The sequence below is a fragment of the Thrips palmi genome, unplaced genomic scaffold (genome assembly GCF_012932325.1).
Source record: "Thrips palmi isolate BJ-2018 unplaced genomic scaffold, TpBJ-2018v1 HiC_scaffold_16, whole genome shotgun sequence".
Lineage (NCBI taxonomy): Eukaryota > Metazoa > Arthropoda > Insecta > Thysanoptera > Thripidae > Thrips > Thrips palmi.
Genome location: NW_023144625.1, coordinates 4,152,908 through 4,174,813, shown reverse-complemented (window position 1 = coordinate 4,174,813; position 21,906 = coordinate 4,152,908). Strand labels below are relative to the sequence as shown.

At 45.3% G+C, this 21,906-nt stretch overlaps 1 protein-coding gene and 1 pseudogene across 18 annotated transcripts; both read right to left on the bottom strand.

Annotated features, from left to right (window-relative positions):
* Positions 1–188: 188 nt before the first annotated feature.
* Positions 189–5,877, bottom strand: LOC117642417. Of its 18 annotated transcripts, none has more exons than XM_034380611.1 (3): positions 5,848–5,877; positions 2,608–2,722; positions 189–1,703 (listed from the first exon to the last, which is right to left on the bottom strand). In XM_034380611.1, the coding sequence occupies exons 2-3, from the start codon at positions 2,617–2,619 to the stop codon at positions 444–446; spliced, it is 1,272 nt and encodes a 423-aa protein (XP_034236502.1). In that variant the 5' UTR covers positions 2,620–2,722; positions 5,848–5,877; the 3' UTR covers positions 189–443. The 18 variants fall into 18 exon arrangements, with proteins under 18 accessions (XP_034236502.1, XP_034236505.1, XP_034236499.1 ...); XM_034380614.1 differs by lacking the exon at positions 5,848–5,877 and adding an exon at positions 5,538–5,611; XM_034380608.1 differs by lacking the exon at positions 5,848–5,877 and adding an exon at positions 5,223–5,438.
* An 8,137-nt stretch (positions 5,878–14,014) lies between these two features.
* LOC117642412 overlaps positions 14,015–21,906 on the bottom strand; it is a 31,580-nt pseudogene continuing 23,688 nt past the window's right edge.

The following is a 21,906-nucleotide window of genomic DNA, read 5'->3' as shown; positions in this document are numbered from 1 at the left end:
TCGAAAACACGTTCCTTTAATTTTGTCCATGAGTGTAGTAAATAAGAGTCCAAATTGAGAAAGATTGCAAAACGTCCAGCTCTTCTCCGGCCCGACCCTGGGTAACCAAATGTTACTGCGTGTGTGTGTGTGTGTGCTAAACGATTTTACCATGTGAACGGAGTGGGTCAATAAAAATTACACATGCATACATTAACTGAAAATATAATTGGACCTCATACAGATCGGAACTCTAACAAGAACAAGTCGGCTCTCCTCAATTACCTACCAATTCTGAACATGTTAAAATATAGCTCTCAAAGAAGAGTTAACAAATACAGTACAAGTTATGAGAGGTGCTGGAGGTCACAGAACCGAATAAAACAATGACAAATTGAACAGAAACTTTACGCAATGAACTGTTGCCGAACAGACGGCCATCGGATGCCCGGAATGCCGGCGTCTCAGCCAGCAGTCTGGCGGCAGTCTGCAGGGCCGCCAGCCTCCCTGCAGTGTGCCGCTAGCGCGACCTGCCTCGTGTAGAAGTCTGAGCCGCACCACAAGCAATGACGACACCTGGCAAGGGAATTGAACTGCACGTGGAAGTGGAGGCGGGGATTCCGCCGCAAGAGGTCCGTAACGGCTGAGTCGTGCAGCAAGGCGTCGAGGCAGACCTTTCTTGGAGGGCGTAGTATCAACTCAGTAAGGCTGGGGGCCGTCATTGGACTCAGCGCCCGCAAGAAATGCTTCAAGTCCCCATTCTCTGGTCTACAACAGACGCTTATGGTGAGGCTTTGCAGAGCTGGGAACTGGGGTAGGGCGGCCGCCATGTGGCCGAAGACGTCGTTTGATTCAGAGTACACGCGGAGGGTTTCAAGGTCACGGGCAGCAGGTGATGCGGCCAAGGCAAGCAGCAGCTCAGCGTTTGAGGGGTCTGTGTAAGAAATGACCACAGAGCGGAGCTGCGACGACGCTCCGCGAAGCAGCTTCGGTACCTCAGGACTAACGGAATAGACCCAGCCGACATCACCGAGATCAAGAGAGACGAGGTTCGGCAAGACCTTCAGATCGGACACGGGAAAATCACGCGTGTTGAGGTGCACGTGCTCTAAGGTGGCCGCATGCGCCTTCATTAAAGCTTCATGTAGCGTGTCGTCGTCGTCACTAAAAGATAAGTAGGAGAGCTCCTGAAGGAATGAGCCGCCCTCCAAGTCACCCAAAGAAGCTAGCAGCGGGACCTCTGATATATTCTCAATTGTTAAACTTCGTAGACTGTTTGCATTACAAACCGCCCCTAAGAGTGTAGAGATATTCCACTCTGTTTGCATTGGCTCTGATGTAAAATCATCATCAAACTGCAGGGTAAGCTCACGCAGAGCACCAAGGGCGGATTGCTTCCGCAGCATAGCTGTGGTCCGGGCCACGAATTTGTGGCCGGTTAGCTCCACCACAAGCTTGGCGACAGCACATGCAGACAAATCCGGCTCCTCGACATCCATGTTCATGCCGATCAGGTCCAATTCGCAGAGGCAAGGTGCGAAACGGAGGGCGGCGCGCACCAGCTGGCAGTCCTCCGATGCCTTCAGTCGGACGCTACGCCACAGGTCCGGGTGCTGGCATAGATCCCGAAGGCGGCGGCACGCCAGGCGGCAGCTCAAGAGGTGCCTCGCGGGCAGGCACGCCAGCACGGCCAGCAGTGCATCGTCCGGTAGGGCCAGCAGCAGCTGCAGGCAACAGAGAGCGCATTATCGTCTACAATCTGCATTGCGAACACCAACGCAATGTGCACGCGTCCACTAATTTTCATTTAAAAAGCAATAACATTTTTATTGCATTAGTAGCGCCATGAAAAAGTTATTGCATTATAAGTGCAATAAATATTGTATTGCATATCACTTTATTACCGTAGTTGTAATTTTATCGCACCAAAACTGTGATAATCTGGGCCCAGACCAGCCAAAAAGAAAGAGGCTTATTGCATTTATAAAGCGATATTTTTTTATTGCTGCTACAGATGCGATAATTAGGAATCACATTAGCCTTTAGTATGAAACTTATCACATTAGAAATATTAGTGTCAGGTGTAAAAAGCGCAACGTCAACAAGGTCCTAAAAATATAGGTTCCGAGGAGGTGCAATGAAAAAATATCGAGCCGTATGAGAATGCAGATGTCTGCACTAAGAATCCAAACTTCAAATAATTGTGGGTAGGATCAGGGGAAAGTGCCGTACACTGTCCTTCGAAGCGTTGTACAGACTGCAGATAATGTGTGGTGGTAGGCACAACTGTTCACCCTTATTTACCACACGTAGAAATGCGGTCAATACCCGGTGGTCAGCAAAGTTCCACATAAAATTCACTGTGAATACTACAGCAAATATGTGGTCAGTCATAAAAGGGTGGTCTTGACCACGCAATACATGAGGTGACGGCTAAATTTTAAGCTTGTACCACTTATTTGAAGGTGTGTAATTCTTACCTCATTTATACGTGAGGTAGAATGCGGTAACCACACTTTAGGTCTCGTGTGGTAACTTCACCACACTTTCGATTTCAGTGTAGGATCGCTGTCCTAAATTCGTTTCGCTGGCGGCTATGGTTTTTTAATGGACGAGGAGACGACTTACCGATTGGTCCATTGTTGTGGCGGCGCTGCAGCGAATTCCACAGGGAAGCTTCACCGGATCACGTTGAGAACGAGGACGTCCCAGCAGCAGCAACGACGCAGAAGAGGGACGTAACCTAAATGAAAATAGGGCCTCAGTATTAAACCACGTTACGCCAGGTTCACCAAGACTCCAGTGCCGGAAGTAAGAAAAACCGCAACAGTGATCGCACGATAGATCGGACGCGGTCAAAATCCCGGACAGGTTCTGAGTTCCAGCGTTGCAAAATCGAGGGGTCCTATTCAAGGGCGGTGCTCGAACTGAGGCGATACCTGCTGGAAGCCATGGAAAACCAGGACGCACCTCCATCCAAGATAGTTTGCCGCGAATTGCGTCACCAAAATGAGAACTATGACCTTTTGACAGTCAAGGACACGCACCGAGTAAGTATCTTTCGCACGCAAATTATATTGTTTTGATGACAATATTGAAGCTGATGCTAAATGTCTTGTCCTGTGCGCAGGCCGCCCAGTGTATCGGGTACGCGCGCCGCCAACAGCACGGTGTGCTAGGAACGTCCGCTGCACACACCTTGGCCATTTCGAAGGAGATACAGGAATCCACCGTCACATGCAGGAATGAAAGATTCGTTTATGTGAAGAATGATCTCGCTCTTTTTACCAGCAAACAAAATCTTACGTGAGTTTATATTAAACTTGTATACTATAATTGTACACGGTACACTATAATAATTATTTTTTTGAGGCTTCTATCAGAATGTGAACTGTTTCTCATCGACGGGACGTTCAACTTTGCACCCAAACATTTTGTGCAACTATACTCAGTACATGGGCTGAAAGGCGGCCACTACGTTCCACTTGCTTTTGTTCCCTTGGAGAATAAAGCTGCAACAATGTGAGTTAAATTCTTATTGAATGAGGATTCCAAATGGCGTGAAGTAACTGATTCAAACGTTTCGTTTTTTACAGGTATAAGAAAATGTGGGCCACTCTTTCTGATCTTGCCATGGAGGAGGCCCAAGTCTCGCTCCAACCGAAGACAGTGTTGGTCGACTTCGAGGACGGAGCTCATTCAGCTGTGCAACACACTTTCTCGGGATGTAATGTTCAGGGGTGCCGTTTTCATCTGCATCAAAACTTTACTAAACACATTAGATCAAACGTCATCACAAGGGAGGCGTTTGCTGACACTGCATCAGAGAATGGTACGTGTGTGTGAGAGAGAGAGACAGACAGACAGAGAGAGTGAGAGTGTGTGTGTGTGGTCTTGACTCCTTTTTTCTTCTTTCAGGAAAGTGGTTACATGGTTTCTTTGGTCTATCGTTACTGCCCCCGTCGCTAGTCTTCGAGGGGTTCCTCACTTTGATGGAGCATGCTCCTACTGACCCAGGCTTCGAAGTTTTCTCTGATTATGTGGTTGAAAACTACGTCGATGAGGGTGCGAGGTACCCACCAGAGTTGTGGGCGAAAGCCCCAGCCTTTGACGACCCCAGGACAACAAACGCTGTGGAGGGCTTCCACCGGGGATACAATGACAAGTTTCATGGCGCTCATCCAAACATTCACGTTGCAATTGACATCCTCCTTGACTACCAAGCTTCAACATACGTCAAGATGAATTCCATCCGTGACAACATTCCTGGACGGGTCAGGAAGGACGTCCAGGGAAGAATAGGAAAGGCAGTTGAAGCCTGGCAACAATTCTCGGTGGGGCAGAGGACCATGTTTTCGTATCTAAAGTACATGTGATTCCTGGTGAAGAAAAATGACTGATTTTGATAATTTGATAATTTTGACTCTGTACCAATGTACTAAAGTTCCTGTACAAGGATCAATTTTGTGATATTGAACTGCTGCACTGTGATAAAGTCTGTGGAATAAATCCTGACATATTAAAGCCATATTATCATTCCGTGAATCCTTTCCACAATTATCGACAATACCGACACACAACCAACATGCAAGCTACTGAGTTTCAAAAGTTCCGAAGCGCCCTCCGGGTAGGCATCCCTCTTGACTCGCGCCTCAGTTCGGCTGCCGGGGCATGCGCGCCTTCTCCCCTCCTTTGTCCGCCCTGCGCCTCAGTTCGTCTGCTCCCCCGACAATTTATCGACCGGCCCCTGCCTCGCAGGTATAAGAAAAGCAGGTAGCGCCTCAGTTCGAGTCCCCCGCTCGAAATGGGGCAGGAACCCAACGAGTGACCCCACCAATTGATATCTCACCGGACGAGGAATCTATTGATGGGATCGCACGTTCGGTTCCAGACCTGTTTGACGACTCTACTCTGGAGCTCAAAGCGCGTCTTGAGTTTAGGCCGCCTGCGCCGGTTTTCTGGCCCAATGGAGTGACCGCATTTTCCCGGACTGACCAATTGTTATCAGTTGACCCGAAGATGAAACACGCTCCACGCGATGTAGTGGTTCCGGATGAAATTAAGGGAGGCGGACTCAGTATTCAACAACCATGCGTGACATTCTTCATACATCACGAACAACTCTCAGCGTACCGGAGAATCAGTTCCGGGAATTCCGGAGGAATGATGATGAGGAACCCCCGAAACGACAAATAAAATGTGGACACATCTGGATTCTCGCTCAAGAGATACAATCGCCTTACCCCAATCTGCCTGGATTCCGAAACACAAGAGAAGCAACACGTCAGCGATTCACCCCCTCGCCTTCTGGCGATCAACACTGGCACGAGAGAGCCCAGTAAAATTTACAGGCGACACCGGAAACTCATGTACGTTCAAAATTTGAAACCGTCAAGACATCCTTTACGAAAGATGTTTTGGGAACTCTTTCCCGTGCTCACAATTTCTGTAGTTTATCATTCATCCCCCTGTTGGATGCTAGTAGACTACCATCCCAGCAGGGTGTTTCCAACAAACTCGGAAGTCGGAAACGGCACTGTATATTGAGAGCTACGTACTTGGCAGAACTCTGACACGTATTGCTCTAAATAGAAGCAATTCCTCACTTCCGATTATGTTCTTTTCACTTCCAGTCTAGAACAGGCTTCGCTTCTGCTCAGCCAATGAGAAAAATGTCAGTTACGTGCTGAGAGTGAATTGTTCAAATTTGACGAAAAGCCACCCCTAAGTTTAAGGCCCCTCTGGAGGGTGAACGAGTTGATCCACGACGCTGGGGGCTGCAGAATCTGAAGCGCCAACGCTTTATTGCCAGACCCTAAGAAAATCGCAACCGCGCCTTCGCCGCCATATCGGTGTGGAATTACATACCCAGCGAGTGGAACTGCCTGACCACGCACGCTGCTGCGGCTCCCGGAGGTAGGCACTGTGGCAAAAAGGTACGGAAAATTCTGTTAATTTTTTGCCAGGATTCTCCGTAGCCCTCTTATCAATATTTTCCATAGGCTCCTACAGTATTCTCCGTAGGGCCGTAAAGTATTCTCCATAGGGCCGTACAGTCTTCTCCGTAGGACCTGGAAGACTGTATCGTCCTACGGAGATCACTGTAAGGTCCTACGGAGAATACTGTAAGAGCCAACGGAGAATACTGTAAGAGCCTACGGAGAACATTGACAAGGGGGCTACGGAGAATCACCACAAGCTGTTTACAGAATTTTCTGTAGCTTTCTGCCACAGTGCAGCCCATCGTACGCCGTGTGCCCCCCTCGCCGCTTCCCCCTCCGATTTCAGCGTTTCGTGAGAGGTGGCGTGCCTCCTGACGGATCGTTGCGATTGCTTTCTCGCAAAACGCCGAAACCGGAGGCGATAGCGGCGAGGGGGACACTCGGCGTACGATGGCCTGCCTACCTCCGGGAGCTGCAGCGCGCGTGGCCGGGCGATTCCGTTCGCTAGGTATGCATTAGCGTCTGGCAATGGAGCGTTGGCACTTCGGATTCTGCAGCCCGTTGTGTCTCAACTCGTTCACCCTCCAGAGGGGCTGCAGCCATGACTTTTCATCGACTTTGAACACTTTGTCCGGTTAACTGTGCCTTCTCGCAAAAACTGCAGCCAAGCAGGTTGCGGCCGATGCCTCTGTCCGTGCTGTACGCAGGGAAAGCGGCACATTTCAACCCTTAAGCACGGGGGTTGCGCACCCCTAACTTTGAACCACCCCTCACTGCAAGAATAACACCACAACAGAAAAACACAAATTTCTGGCAAATTTATCAGGTTTTTATTGTACTTTCAAAGTACAACAATAGTTGTACGAAGTACAATGGAACCGGCATGACGAGTGCTGTGCTGTCCAGGCCTCGTTGTGGTTTGTACAATAGGGTACTTTCGTAGAACCCTGAACCGGAAGCAAGCAGACCAGCAGACGCCAAATTGGCCGGAAACTAACCTCTCTTCGGATCCAAAACTATAGCCGAGCTGTACAAATATTGCTCGCGAAACACATATGCACTGCAAACAAGTATCAGACGACTGTGTATGTTCAAGTGTGGCCGATACCTTTGACAAACGTCTCTTTCCCATGTCAAGTTTGGATCTACTTCCGCCAACATGGCGTCTGTGTGCTTCCGGTTCAGGGATCTACGAAAGTACCCTATTCTCGTTGTACTTTGTACAATCCCTGCTGTACTTTTATTGTAAGGTTTTTGTTGTTCATTTGTTGTACTATTCACACTTTTTCTTGTAGTGCTGTTTACGCCAGGGGGTAGCTTACGAAACGTGGTGTTTTCGGTGATCCTGGCCACCCCAGGAAGTAACTTTGGAGAATTTCATCGTCGTCCCATGATCGGTAGTGCTTCTTGTCAGAAGGGGTTGAAAACAATGTGTCGCGCCCCCCCTCGGGGTGCCTATGGGACTCTTTGAACTGGAGTTGACTTTGCCCGCATCAGGGGAGTCCTGAGAAGGACGTGAGCGCAATTTCAGACACTGCTAATCCAAGTGTGGACCAGGTCCACGCTTCAAGGCGTGGACCATTTGGTCCACGCTTTGAAACGTGGACCTGGTCCACACTTGGATTAGCAGTGGAGCCTTTGATCGAAAACTCTGCATTTTCGAGCACTGTGGCAAAAAACTACGGAAAATTCTGTAAACAGCTTGTGGTTGTTCTCCGTAGCCTTCTGGTCAGTATTCTCTGTAGGCTCTTACAGTATTTTCCGAAGGACCGCACAGTCTTCTCCGTAGGACCTTACCGTGATCTCCGTAGGACTATACTGTCTTCCAGGTCCTACGGAGAAGACTGTGCGGTCCTACGGAGAATACAGTAAGAGCCTACGGAGAATATTGATAAGAGGGCTACGGAGAATCCTGGCAAAAAAATTAACAGAATTTTCCGTACCTTTTTGCCACAGTGAGGGGGTGCCCATAGTAGGGGGTGGGTACGTCGGAGAGGGCTGGTGGGCAGTGTGTTTCGTAGAGGGTGTCAAAAAGAAGCGCCTTGAGTGATTTTTTTAATGTTGTGGACCCTTCAAAAGTTGCGTTTTTCGGCACCACCCCATTAACGGGACCCCTTAACATCAACCCTCGCGAATGCAACTTTACACGCGCTGAGAGGACCCTTCAAAGCTGCCCGACGCGAAGTGTCGTTTAGATCGACCATAGAAACGTTCCTTCAATTTTGTCCACAGTGTAAACTAGGGGTACGCGCCGTTTTGTTTGGGCGCGTAGTAGGCGAGCGATGCGTCTGTATTCTTGTAGAAGATGGTGAAGAATATATGCAAAGTAAGGCCAATACAGGGTCAATGTGAAACTCAATTTTAAAAGTTTGGTCACAAATTGGTAAATTTTGGGGAAAGTAAAGGTCTGGGATGAAATTGGAAGTCATTTTCGTGATCAGCACACCAAAAACTGCAGGAAACTATGTAAAACTCGATGTAAAAATTTTGGTCCGAAATTGGTAAATATTTGGAAAAGTAAAGGTCTGAGATGAAATTGGAATTCGTTTTCGTGATCAGCGCACCAAAAACTGCAGGAAACTATGTAAAGCTCGATGTAAAAATTTTGGTCCGAAATTGGTAAATATTTGGAAAAGTAAAGGTCTGAGATGAAATTGGAAGTCATTTTCGTGATCAGCACACCAAAAACTGCAGGAGACTATGTAAAACTCGATGTAAAAATTTTGGTCCGAAATTGGTAAATATTTGGAAAAGTAAAGGTCTGAGATGAAATTGGAAGTCATTTTCGTGATCAGCACACCAAAAACTGCAGGAAACTATGTAAAACTCGATGAAAAAATTTTTGGTCCGAAATTGGTAAATATTTGGAAAAGTAAAGGTCTGAGATGAAATTGGAAGTCATTTTCGTGATCAGCACACCAAAAACTGCAGGAAACTATGTAAAGCTCGATGTAAAAATTTTGGTCCGAAATTGGAAAATATTTGGAAAAGTAAAGGTCTGAGATGATATTGGAAGTCATTTTCGTGATCAGCACACCAAAAACTGCAGGAAACTATGTAAAACTCGATGTAAAAATTTTGGTCCAAAATTGGTAAATATTTGGAAAAGTAAAGGTCTGGGATGACATTGGAAGTCATTTTTGTGATCAGCACACCAAATACTGCAGAAAGCAATGAAACACCGAGGAAATTTTGGTCGCAAATCATGTAATCCTAGTTGAAAGTATGGGTCTTCAGTTGTTAGGTTTCTTAAGAGCGTTTCCTGTTCATAGTGTCATGCCACGAACCCTGACCCTGTTACTCAGTCGAGTAACATTTAACAGCCAGCATTGAATTGCTTAATACGATTCACAAATACTTCAATTACCATTCGATATCTCCTTGTTACTGAACTTATGAATACGCAATGTTATTAGTAATACCTAAATAGCCTTTCTCCCTTTTAGTTTAAACTAGTGGATTTAACTATATTGATTTATCTGCATTAATTAAAAAGAGACATATTTACAGGCAGGCTGATTTCAACTACTTTACGGAGAAGACCTTCTGTCAGATCCAATGAATCGTGTCATAGAATCCAATGTCGAGGCCACTTATTGCTAAATGCAAGTTTATCTTATTGATAATGATAGTCATGGTGTGTTATTTAATCTTTGAAACAGTTTAGCAAAAGTATTTACCTAACATTCTGAGTAAATTAAAAAAAAAAAAAAGCAAACTCAAACCATGACCAACACAAATTACCAGTTGTCGCAGACAATGTATGATTAAGTTAAAAGAATCGTCTCATGAAATCATATGACCAAGTCAGTGAACCGTCTCATTGAATCTGATGTCAATGTCAAACCTTGAATGCGCTACACTCACTCATCATATGGTTTTCTTTAAGGTTAGTACTATAGTAAACTCACAGCATTGCAATGAAGCCTTTTCCCAGAATCAGTGCCAAGAGTCAGCAAAGACTATTTATTTTGGCAAGATTAGCATCTGGTTTGTACTCATAGAATGTATTAATATATTTTCTAACTGTTATTGAGCAAAGCAAACAACTGAAAAATATAGTGTCTGAGAATATAAATGGAAATACACTCACAAAGGTTAAAAAGACCAAATCATTCTGGCAATTATCAAACACACTCCACTGACTAAAACATTTCCCCTGTAGTGGGGGAGGGGAGAGGGTGGCCGGACGGACGAAACGCGTAATAATTGTCACTTTCATTTTCCGTATTTCACTGAGTTGACTCTCCGGAGGGGTTTCAATCATTCTAAAATATCGAAAAACTATGACCGTACTCACTTCTAAGCCCTTCTGCTCTTTAGTTTGTTTTATTTGCCAATGTTTTGACAGGTCCCGTATTTAAGAGTCGCGGCCGCTAGTATGAAAAATTGCTACGAGCTGCCAAGCACTGCCAACCTAACCACGCTAAGAACCTAATTCAAAAAGATGTTTTGAATATTTCAAACAATAGTAATCGTGAATATAAGATAAACTCCCCCTGGGGGAGATTTAGGAGCCTTCCGGTGCGAAATTTTGAAACTATTTGTGCGGTAGTTGCTGAGAAACGTGAGTGAGTTACGGACACACAGACAGACAGACAGACAGACGCACGACCAGTCACTTTTTGGTACCCCCAAACACGGCATGGGCTCGCTATCGCTCGCCAAAAAAAAAAATTGTAGTCAAATTCCTAAACATGTATATAAAACAATTCACATATACATGTATAGAAATATTACCACACACTTGTATGGCAATTTTCCTATACATCGGTCACTGCAAATGCAAAGGCGATACTTAAGTACATTGTTTTGTGATACAAATGAGTATCGCCAACAAACAGCATTACGGGAAAAGTATTGCCCTCAGAACGGCGATACACAGTACTTTTGTGTATCACCAACACTGCGGCACCTAACTAAGGACTTGTCCCCTTGATTTGTTCAACGTTTAATGCCAAATCGTGGCAATACTCCGAAGTATCGCCAAATTTTGGCGATACTTTTGTGTATCGCCGTTTGGAAGGCAAAACTTTTCCGTAAGGCTGTTCTATTGGCGATACTCAATTGTATCGCCAAACAAGCTAGGGCCCGCCCTTCCGTCGAACCGAGTTGCCAGCTCCGCTTCGCTGCGCCGGCAACTCGGTTCGACAGGGGGCCGGCCCAGCTTGGCCTGCCGGCGGCATTTTCTCGGGCCTTCGGCCCTCGCATCAGACCCAACTTGGCCAGTCGAAGGCCCGGGCCTTCGGCCCGCTCGCATCACACACCCCGTGAGCGGGTAAAGCAAAGTTATCGATGTACCATCGTGACTTAGGCCCGCCCTTCTATTCACAATATGCAATATCCTTACACTTTTTCTCCAACTGTCCTTAGAATATGCCCATTTCATTTGTCTCTTCGCCCTCATTCCGAAAATACCCATATTTGCCATGCTACCGCAACTCCTTGCAATAGAGGCACAGCAGGAGCGCAAAACGAGTCCGTCGCACTTTTTCCCATAACTCATGAAGGCGGGCTCCTGGACCCCCCCTTTCCGACCCCTCGTTGAAAAGGTCTTGCCAAGACCTATCGAAAACTTAAGTAAAAATTTTCAGTCGGTCGACCCCCTTTTTTCAAGATCCTGATGTGACTAATAGACGAAGTCGGGCTCCTGGACCCCCTTTCCGACCCCTCGTTGAAAAGGTCTTGCTGAGACCAATCGAAATCTGCAATAATTTTTTTTAGTCGGTCGACCCCCTTTTTTGAAGATCCTGATCTGGCCAACTTGTAAAAGCGGCCGATGGGGTCGGGACCAGGTCCATTCATCTTGTCTCGTCGCCCCGATTCCAAAAATACCCCTATGTGCCCTGCTAGCACCAATAATGGCGGAAATCCCCCTCCCGCTCATGTAAACCATGATGCACCTGCAGCAGCCCTTGTGCGACCCGGACGGGATTTGCACCACCGGATTATTTGTTGGGACGGTACTCCTGAAGTACCCTCCAAATCTGGTTACTCTAGCTCAACTCCTTCCTTGTACACAGACGCCAACAACAACAACAACAACAACAACAACAACAACACACAGACACAAAGGCAAATGCATAGGCCCTCCCCCTATTTTTTGAATAGAAGGGCGGGCCAAAAAGGTACCTAAAGTATTGCCTTTGGATTTGCAGTGGTATGGCATTCTGACCATACGTGTACAGGCGTTGTCGTATCTGATGTGCAGGATTTTTCCTATACATCGGTATAGCCAAATTTCAATGCATGTATAGAATTTCTCCGATTGAGGGGAAAAAAATGCAAATTATGCAGGCTGCCAAACTGAATCGTGGCAAATATTGTACGCAACGGTCATATTTCTCGCCGGTTAGTCGTAATGCCTGTCGTCCGGTGAACCGATTCACCAATGTGGCGAAGTCCGACGCCCCCAACTGTCCTCTTAAAAAGAGTGAGGACATGTCTCACTTGCTCACAATGTCACAGAAAGCTCGTGACTCGTCTCAACGTGATGTCACGTCTCTCTAATGAGAGTGAAGTGCATAACAAAAGAAGCACTTAAAGCCAAAAAAAGGCGTTGTTCAGACGGCAGGGGCGGAGAAGCTGCCAATGAATGTGTTGTCCAATCCAACTGGTGCATATGGCTGTCCGCAGGAACTCGAACGCCGTTTGCGCTAATTACTACCAGTTGAATCGTTTGACGAAGCTAGCACTGTAAATCCAAAGGCAATACTTTTAGTACTTTTTTTGGCGATACAATTGAGTATCGCCAATAAACGGCCTCACGAAAAAGTATTGCCTTCAAAACGGCGATACACAAAAGTATCGCCGAAATTTGGCGATACTTTCGAGTATTGCCACGATTTGGCAATAAACGTCAAACAAATCAAGGGGAGAAGGCCTTGGTTTAATGCCGTGGTTTTGGCAATATCCAAACGTATTGCCAAATTTTGGCGATACTTTTTTGTATCGCCGTTCTGAAGGCAGTACTTTTCCGTAAAACCGTTTATTGGCGATACTCAATTGTATCGCCAAAAAATGTACTTTAGTATCGCCGTTGCATTTGCAGTGAGGACATCGACGGTTAAGGGGGCTCATACATGTTAAAAGCACTTTGTAAAAATTTTCTTTTGATGTAGACGGATCAAGATTTTACAATTTCTGTGTTAAAACCCTTTTAGATAATTGAGTAAGCTTCATTTTGGCTTAAAGGAAAGTGACTTTGGACATTTTTTGGAGATTTAGTCGAAACGTTTAAAATTTTGGTTCTCGTAAGATTTTGTTCGCATACTTGCTCAGATCTGTGGGGAAAAAATCAGGGAGACTCATCCCTGGTAGTGTCATAGAATTGACTACAATGGGCTTTATAGCTACAATAGTTTTCAAGAAAAAAAAAAAACAATTTTTTAACAATTTTTTGAACAAATTTTTTAACAAAAAATTGTTTTTATTTTTTTTCTTGAAAACTATTGCAGATATAAAGCCCATTGTTGTCAATTCTATGACACTACTAGGGATGAGTCTCCCTGATTTTTTTTCCACAGATCTGAGCAAGTATGCGAACAAAATCTTACGAGAACCAAAATTTTAAACGTTTCGACTAAATCTCCAAAAAATGTCCAAAGTCACTTTCCTTTAAGCCAAAATGAAGCTTACTCAATTATCTAAAAGGGTTTTAACACAGAAATTGAAAAATCTTAATCCATCTACATCAAAAAAAATTTTTTTACAAAGTGTGTTTAACATGTATGAGCCCCCTTAATGGGTGAGGCTATCTTCACGGAGTTCAGTTAAAGCAGCATGCATTATCACGTTCTGAAGCGATTGCACAAGTGAGTAATCGGCTGGTGTAAGTGCATCGTCCCAATGGGTTTTAAAGGATCTTCTTAGTCCAACTATCTGAAGCGGAAACGGGTATAAGATGTGGACTTTGAACCAGATGGTGCCTCCATAAATTTAATCTAGTTTATTCATGTGAAATGAAATCCTTCATGTTACTTTGCAGTCACCAGCGCCGCCGGAAGTACTTTCTGGTGTGTGTGTGGGGGGGGGAGAGCGAAATTTTGATGAAAATATTTACGGGTTGCCTACCGTTAAGGGGCAACATCCAATACGGTTTAGACTTCTTTAATAATGTTCAAAATCCAGCGAGCGAAGCGAGCTTAAAGCGAAAATTCACAAAATTCTTGACTTAAACATAACTTTTGCCATTTCCAGAGCATAATTACACGCTTTATTGGCTGGCGAAGCGAGCCAAACGTTAAAATTAAAGAGGAAAATTAAGGAAACCTGCGAGCGAAGCGAGCTAGAAACCGAAAATCAAAGAAATTGCGACTTTGCAATAGTTTTCTCTCTATTTCGAGCTCAAAATGGCACTTTTATGTCTGAAAGTAGGGGGGTCTGTGTCTGAAAGTAGGGGGGCGATGCCCCCCCACCAGATTTTTTTTTTGGGGGAGGGGGAGTCGCCCCCCCCCCCCCTGCACCCCACTTTCGGCGCCCTTGGCAGTCACAATACAAACCTAAATGTCTACTTAGTCCACACTTACAAATGCATGCTTGGCAAGTACACATTGCATGCTTAGCGCCGTAGAACTATGTTAAGCAAAGGCGTTTGTAAGTGCGTACTTAGCCAAATATGCGTTTGAAAATGTGTACTTGCAAGCATGCATTTGCAAGTGTGTACTAAGTAGACAATTAGGTTTGAAGTGCAGTACTATAATTCCATTTGGTACAATTTGATCAACACTGCAAGGAAGACAGACACGATTGCGGAAGAGGCAACGCGGTCGCCAGCTCCGGATGAAAGTACTTCGGGCACGAAGCGCTCGGTCATGATCTTCTGGACGAGTTGAGCAGACATTTTCAAGGTGCGAGTCTTGTTAGGGGAATCGTGGTCCACACGCACGAGGCCGAACCTGTTACTGCAAAAAGTCGAAAGACGCGATTTTCAGTGAAGCGAAATTGGAAGAAGGGAGGATGGTCTGCCCGCGTGGCCGTATTTTACGAGTTTGTTTTTCTCCAGAGGCAAACAACTTCAAGAAAACTTGAAAGTCGTCATTTTAAATAAATTCACGTTATTTTAATGCCATTTCAAGGGTATTTCGACGCTATTTCAGGTTATTTCAGCGTTCTTTTCGTTATTTCAAGAAAAATGTACACCACAGTCGTTTTGTTCGCCGCTCATCCGTTCTATCGCTTATATTTCAAAGTTCCATAGACTTAGGAGCGATAAAAAGGCTCATATGTGATTCCAAACTATTGCATCTGTCAGCAATAAAAAAAACCTATCACGTTAAATATGCATTTCTTCAGTTATCGCGTGTTTTGGCACAGATGAGACAAGGCAATCATGTCAACCCGTTTTTGGCTGAGCGATAGCGAAGCCTATTACTCCAGTGGGGTTGAAAAATTTTTCCTGTCTGTCTGTCTGTGTGTGTGTGTGTGTACACTACTCCTCCTGAACGGCTCGGCCGATCCGGCTGAGATTTTGCAGGCTTATTAGGTATGTCCTTGGCTCGGCACACGCGAAATTTCACCATCCTAGCTCAACTGGTTTGGTTTTTAAAGCCGAAAAACACTTAAAAAACGGCGAAAAATCGAGTTTTCTGTAGGCAAATTGCCTCTGTCTTGAAGAAAGGGGGTCTGCGGGGCGGAGCCCCCCAGCCAGGACAAGTGAAAAAGCTGCAAGGGTCAAGATCGCGTTATCTGCAGATGAAGCAACTCCATCTAGAACAAGGTAGGTTTACGCCAGACCGCGTCTTGTCGTAACAGGCTTCGCGATGTCTCGCGGCCCGTTCCTCCAATCCGCGCCTGGCGTACCTACCTTGGCCTGCGGCGCTAGCCTGCCTTCGGCAGGCAATGGCTTGTCCATCGTCGGTTACTTCTAACTTGATGCATGCTGGGGGGCTCAGCCCCCCAGACCCCCCTTCATTGGCTGAGCGATAGCGAAGCCTGTTACTCCAGTGCGGTTGAAAAGTTTTGTCTGTCTGTCTGTGTGTGTGTCTGTGTGTGTGTGTGTGTGTGTGTGTGTGTGTGTGTACACTACTCCTCCTGAACGGCTCGGCCGATCTGGCTGAGATTTCGCAGGGTTATTAGGTATGTTCTTGGCTCGGCACACGCAAAATTTCACCATCCTAGCTCAACTGGTTCAGTTTAAATAGCCGAAAAACACCTAAAAACGGCGAAAAATCGAGTTTTCTGTCGGTAGACCTCTCCTGTCTGGATGAAAGAGGGTCTGGGGGCGGAGCCCCCTAGCCACGACAAGTTGAAAAGTTACAAGGGTCAAGATCGTGTAATTTGTAGATGAAGCACCTCTATGTAGAATGAAGGGGGTCTTGGGAGCGGAGCCCCCCAGCATGCAACAGTTCAGAAGTAACTGATTATGGAGAAGCATTGTCTGCCGAAGGCAGCCTAGCGCCGCAGGCCAAGGTAGGTACGCCAGGCGCGGATTGGAGAAACAGGCAGCGACACATCGCGAAGCCTCTTACGACAAGACGCGGTCTGGCGTAAACCTACCTTGTTATAGATAGAGTTGCTTCATCTACAGATAACACGATCTTGACCCTTGGAACTTTTTAACTTGTCGGGGCTGGGGGGCTCCGCCCCCAGACCCCCCTTCCTTAACGTCAGAGGCGATCTGCCTGCAGAAAACTCGATTTTCCGCCGTTTTTTAGGTGTTTTTCGGCTATAAAAACTGAACTAGTTGAGCTAGGATGGTGAAATTTCGCGTGTGCCGAGCCAAGAACATACCTAATACGCCTGCAAAATCTCAGCCAAATCGGCCGAGCCGTTCAGGAGGAGTAGTGTACACACACACACAGACAGACAGACAGGAAAAACTTTTCAACCGCACTGGAGTAACAGGCTTCGCTATCGCTCAGCCAATGAAGGGGGGTCTGGGGGGCGGAGACCCCCAGCATGCAACAAGTTAGGAAAATCGACTATGGAGAAGCCATTGCCTGCCGAAGGCAGGCTAGCGCCGCAGGCCAAGGTAGGTACGCCAGGCGCGGATTGGAGAAACAGGCAGCGAGACATCGCGAAGCCTGTTACGACAAGACGCGGTCTGGCGTAAACCTACCTTGTATAATTTATTATATAAACTTGAATCACCCCGTCCACTACAAGGTAGGTTTACGCCAGACCGCGTCTTGTCGTAACAGGCTTCGCGATATCTCGCGGCCTGTTCCTCCAATCCGCGCCTGGCGTACCTACCTTGGCCTGCGGCGATAGCCTGCCTTCGGCAGGCATTGACTTGTCCGTCGGCGGTTACTTCTTACGTGTTGCATGCTGGGGGGCTCCCCCCCCCAGACCCCCCTGTATTCTAGAAAGAGTTCCTTCATCTACAGATAACACGATCTTGACCCTTGTAACTTTTTAACTTGTCGAGGCCGGGGGGCTCCGCCCCCCAGACCCCCCTTTCTTCAAGACAGAGGTGATTTACCTGCAGAAAACTCGATTTTTCGCCGTTTTTTAGGTGTTTTTCGGCTATAAAAACTGAACCAGTTGAGCTAGGATAGTGAAATTTCGCGTGTGCCGAGCTAAGAACATACCTAATAAGCCTGCAAAATCTCAGCCAGATCGGCCGAGCCGTTCAGGAGGAGTAGTGTACACACACACACACACACACACACACACACACAGACAGACAGACAGACAGAAAAAACTTTTCAACCGCACTGGAGTAACAGGCTTCGCTATCGCTCAGCCAAAAATTGTAAGAGTAACCGAAAAAAATCCTCAGACATCAGGCACTGAGAATGAAAAAGCCATGATCAATACCCAATTTTGGGCGAGGTTTACTTTCTCGCCCAAATTTGGGCGAGGAATGTTTCCTCGCCCAATTTGGGTGAGGAAAGCTTCCTCACCCAATTTTGGGTGAGGAAGGGTGTACCAGCTCCCTATATAGCTCCATAGTATTATGACCCAAATTTGGGTGAGAAAACTTTCCTCACCCAAATTTGGGCGAGGATAATTTCCTCACCCAAATTTGGGTAATAAAGAATTCCTCACCCAAAATTTTAGTCATGATCATGACTCTTTCATTCTCAGTGGGGACACTGGCCCTTTCCTGGTCAAAATATTACCCTTGAGGTGACACTTAAAAGCTTCTCTTTTTCGGTCAGACAATGTCTCATCCTTAAGAAGGTGAGATGTAGATAAGAATCACAAATTGATTTTCAAAGCAGGCATTGGCTTCGCCACGAAGTTAAATTACTTACTCGTATGTTTCCCATTCAAAGGAGTCGAGCAGGCTCCATGCAATGTAACCAATCACATTGCATTTGTCTACATGGATGGCCCGCAGCATCTGTCTGAGATAACCCTGAAAGTTGAAAGAGTGCTGAGTTTCCGTCCTGCCATTCGATAACGTAGTGCAACCTGAGACGTCCGTTCATATTCCTACGGCCGTTCGGTTAGCAATTTGTGGAACAATACGTAAGGGTGGGTTGGGTAAGAAAAGTAGGGTCAGGGCGGGGAAGAACTGGACGTTTTGCAATCTTTCTCGATTTTGACTCTAATTGACTATCTTTAGCCAATGTATCCGTTGGGTCTGTTGATCGAGCCTCAAAGAAAGACATTTCAACCCTCAGCGAGTGCGTTTGCGGCTTCATTCAGTAATTAATGAGAAAAAACAGTGTGCGATTCTTCCCCGTCGAAACGGGGAAAAATCGAACACCTAAGGGGAAAAATCGGACATAGGCTTTAATTTAACAAAAATCTATGAAAGTAGGTCAGAAATCTCTTGGGAACGATATTTGGGGGTAACACTTGCGATACCCACTGAAGCAGGCGCACGAGTATTCCTAGGTAGACAGAAATCATCGTAGCATTGTTAGGGGGTCCGTGGCGGCACGTTTTTGAGGTTAAATGACCAAAATGTATGAAATCGTCAACAGCCGTGTTTGTTTTTCCACTAAATGTTGGGAAATGCTAAAATACATTTGTTACGACCACTTTGGTGGGATGTTAGGGCAATTCATCGATTATTATAGAAAAAAGATGTGTTCGATTTTTCCCCGCACCAGTGTACGGTTTTTCCCCGTTTCGTATTTTACCCTTCATATGTAATCCAGCTGGAAATCTGCTAAAACATTTGAACGTATCTTGGCTCCACATTCCAACTTTGGGTTACAATAAGAATATTCGTCACAGTAGGCTCGGAAAGTCGTTAAAAAGAGATATTGCGGGCACCAATTTTGAAAGTTTTTAAGGTGTTTTAAACGAGACCTCGTTTAAAGGTGACTTTGAATACTTTCCGGTTCAAATAGGCTAAATTCCTCTTAAACGCAATCTAGCAGATCATCAATAAGCAATACTGAATACTTTGCACGTCCCAAAACAGGTAAATCTGTGGCGAAAGTGCGGTGTACGTTTCTTCCCCAACTTGCAGGTGTCCGGTTTTTCCCCGCCCTGACCCTACACTCGAGGCTCGGGTAGGAAAAGAACACTATCTCCGAACTGAAACTACACTGAACCATCACGTTAGTGGTTTTAGAAAGATTGGTCATCCCGCTGACAAAAAATAAATTTAGCCCAGTTCTACATGTAATATTTAGAATCAAACGGCACGTTTGGAAACACATTAAAAATAACTATGAAAACCTTTTTTTTAAGTTTTTACTTTGTACAGCTTTCTACAGAATCAGCCGACAGTCCAATGTATGGTACCACCTTACCAGCTTAGACCATTATCTTTGAAAAAACAGTGCCGTTCGATGCTCTTAGGCGTCAACACAATTTTTAATAAGAGTAAAAATGAAATGGGGAAGAAAAGTACAGTCAGCTGGGGAAGAAAAGTACAGGCATTGGGGAAGAAAAAACCACCCTCTAAGAACCTTAAGCGGGATGAAAATTTAATTGATCACGGAAATAGATTTGATTAGACGAGACAAGCAAAAAATGTCAACACAACTTATAGAATTAGACTCAAAATAAACAAGTTATTGGGCATTAACGTGAAAAGGGGAAGATAGGGGTAGGTTGGGGAAGAAAAGTACAAAACGCGTACTTTGCACTGTACAGAAGTTCCAAATGAGGATGTAACTATTCTGCTCTCGTGAACTTGTAATCCAATGCCTTCCAAATGAAATGGATCACTGTGCATTGATTATAGTTCCCCACATTACGTACAACATGCTGTAATGTATGTGATTTCGGAACTCCTCGAAAAGGGTAAGAAAAGTACACCACCGGGAAAGAAAAGTACAACGAAAAGAATTGCGATTTCGAAGCAGGAGACCACCAATCTTGGCTCAATACACGTTTACCCCTAAAGTGGAGAGCTGTCACTTGCCATTAGTTCAAGTTTCGTCAAAATCGGTCAATTGGTTCTGATTCTACACGGACTCATCACAGAAGGTCCAAGAAGCCGTTTCTCAGAGATAAGTGGGTACAGCATTTTTGTACTTTTCTTCCCCTTTTCACGTAAATGCCCAATAACTTGTTTATTTCGAGTCTAATTCTATAACTTGTGTTAACATATTTTGCTGTCTCGCCTAATCAAATCTATTTCCGTGCTCAATTCAATTTTCATTATCCGCTTTTAGTTTCTTAGAGGGTGTTCTTTTCTTCCCCAATGCCTATACTTTTCTTCCCCAGCCGACTGTACTTTTCTTCCCCATTTCATTTTTACACTTAAAAAAAATTGTGTTGAAGCCTAAGAGCATCGAACGGCACTGTTTATCATACGTAGATGATGGTCTGAGCTATAAGGTGGTACCTTACATTGGACTGTCGGCTGAGTCTGCATGAAGCTGTACTTTTTAAAGTACAAATATTTAAAAAAAAGATTTTCATAGTTATTTTTAATGTTTTTTTCAAACGTGCAGTTTGATTCTAAAAATTGTTTGTAGAACTGGGCTTAATTTATTTTTTGTCAGCGGGATAACCAATCTTTCTAAAACCACCAACGTGATGGTTCAGTGTAGTTTCAGTTCAGAGATTTAACTGGTGTTCTTTTCTTACCCGAGCCTCGAGTGTACTTTTCTTACCCAACCTACCCCAAGTACAAAAATGCTGTACCCACTTATCTCTGAGAAAAGGCTTCTTGGACCTTCTGTGATGAGTCCATGTAGAATCAGAACCAATTGACCGATTTTGACGAAACTTGAACTAATGGCAAGTGAAAGATTTCCCCTTTAGGGGTAAACCTGTATTGAGCCAAGATTGGTGGTCTCCTGGTTCGAAATCGCAATTCTTTACGTTGTACTTTTCTTTCCTGGTGGTGTACTTTTCTTACCCTTTTCGAGAAGTACCGAAATCACATACATTTTGGCATATTGTACGCGGGGAACTACAATCAATGATCAGTGATCTATTTCATCAGGAAGGCATTGGATTAAAAGTTCACGAGAGCAGCATAGTTGAATCCTCATTTGGAACTTCTGTAGAGTGCAAAGTACGCGTTTTGTACTTTTCTTCCCCAACCTACCCCTACTCATCCACGCTGTTACGAAGAGATCTAGGAAGCAGAAGAAGTCAATACCTACATATACATAATTGTCACTTTCCCGCAAGAACATAATATTGTTTGCAAGGAATGCAAAGAGATTTTGAGTCTTAAAAGTACTGTTTCTGTGGCATGTTTACGTAACGAATCAATTGAGGTTGGTCCGGAAACAATCGGTGGGGCGGTGCTGGTGTCTACAGTAAGTGCGGATAAAAAGCCTCATTTAAAAAAATGGCTCTGCAAATATGACGAAAAACTACTTACACTGAAGTAAACTTGACGGTGGTGGTCGTCGAGGCCGTCCTCGGTGGTAGATCCGATCCCGTTTTCGGTGACCATGATGCTGATGTCGCCGTAACGGTCCCTCAGCCATAGGAGACTCTCACGGATGCTCCAAGGGGTGGCCTGTGCAGGCAAGTAGACTGTTACCCAGGGGAAAGAGGTCCTCCAATTTGAAGTCCTCAATTCGCAAGAAATGTTGCTTCGAATTGTGCTCATGCCGTATTCACAGCAATTTAGCTCAAATTTCGTTGTGACATTTAGAAAAAGTACACT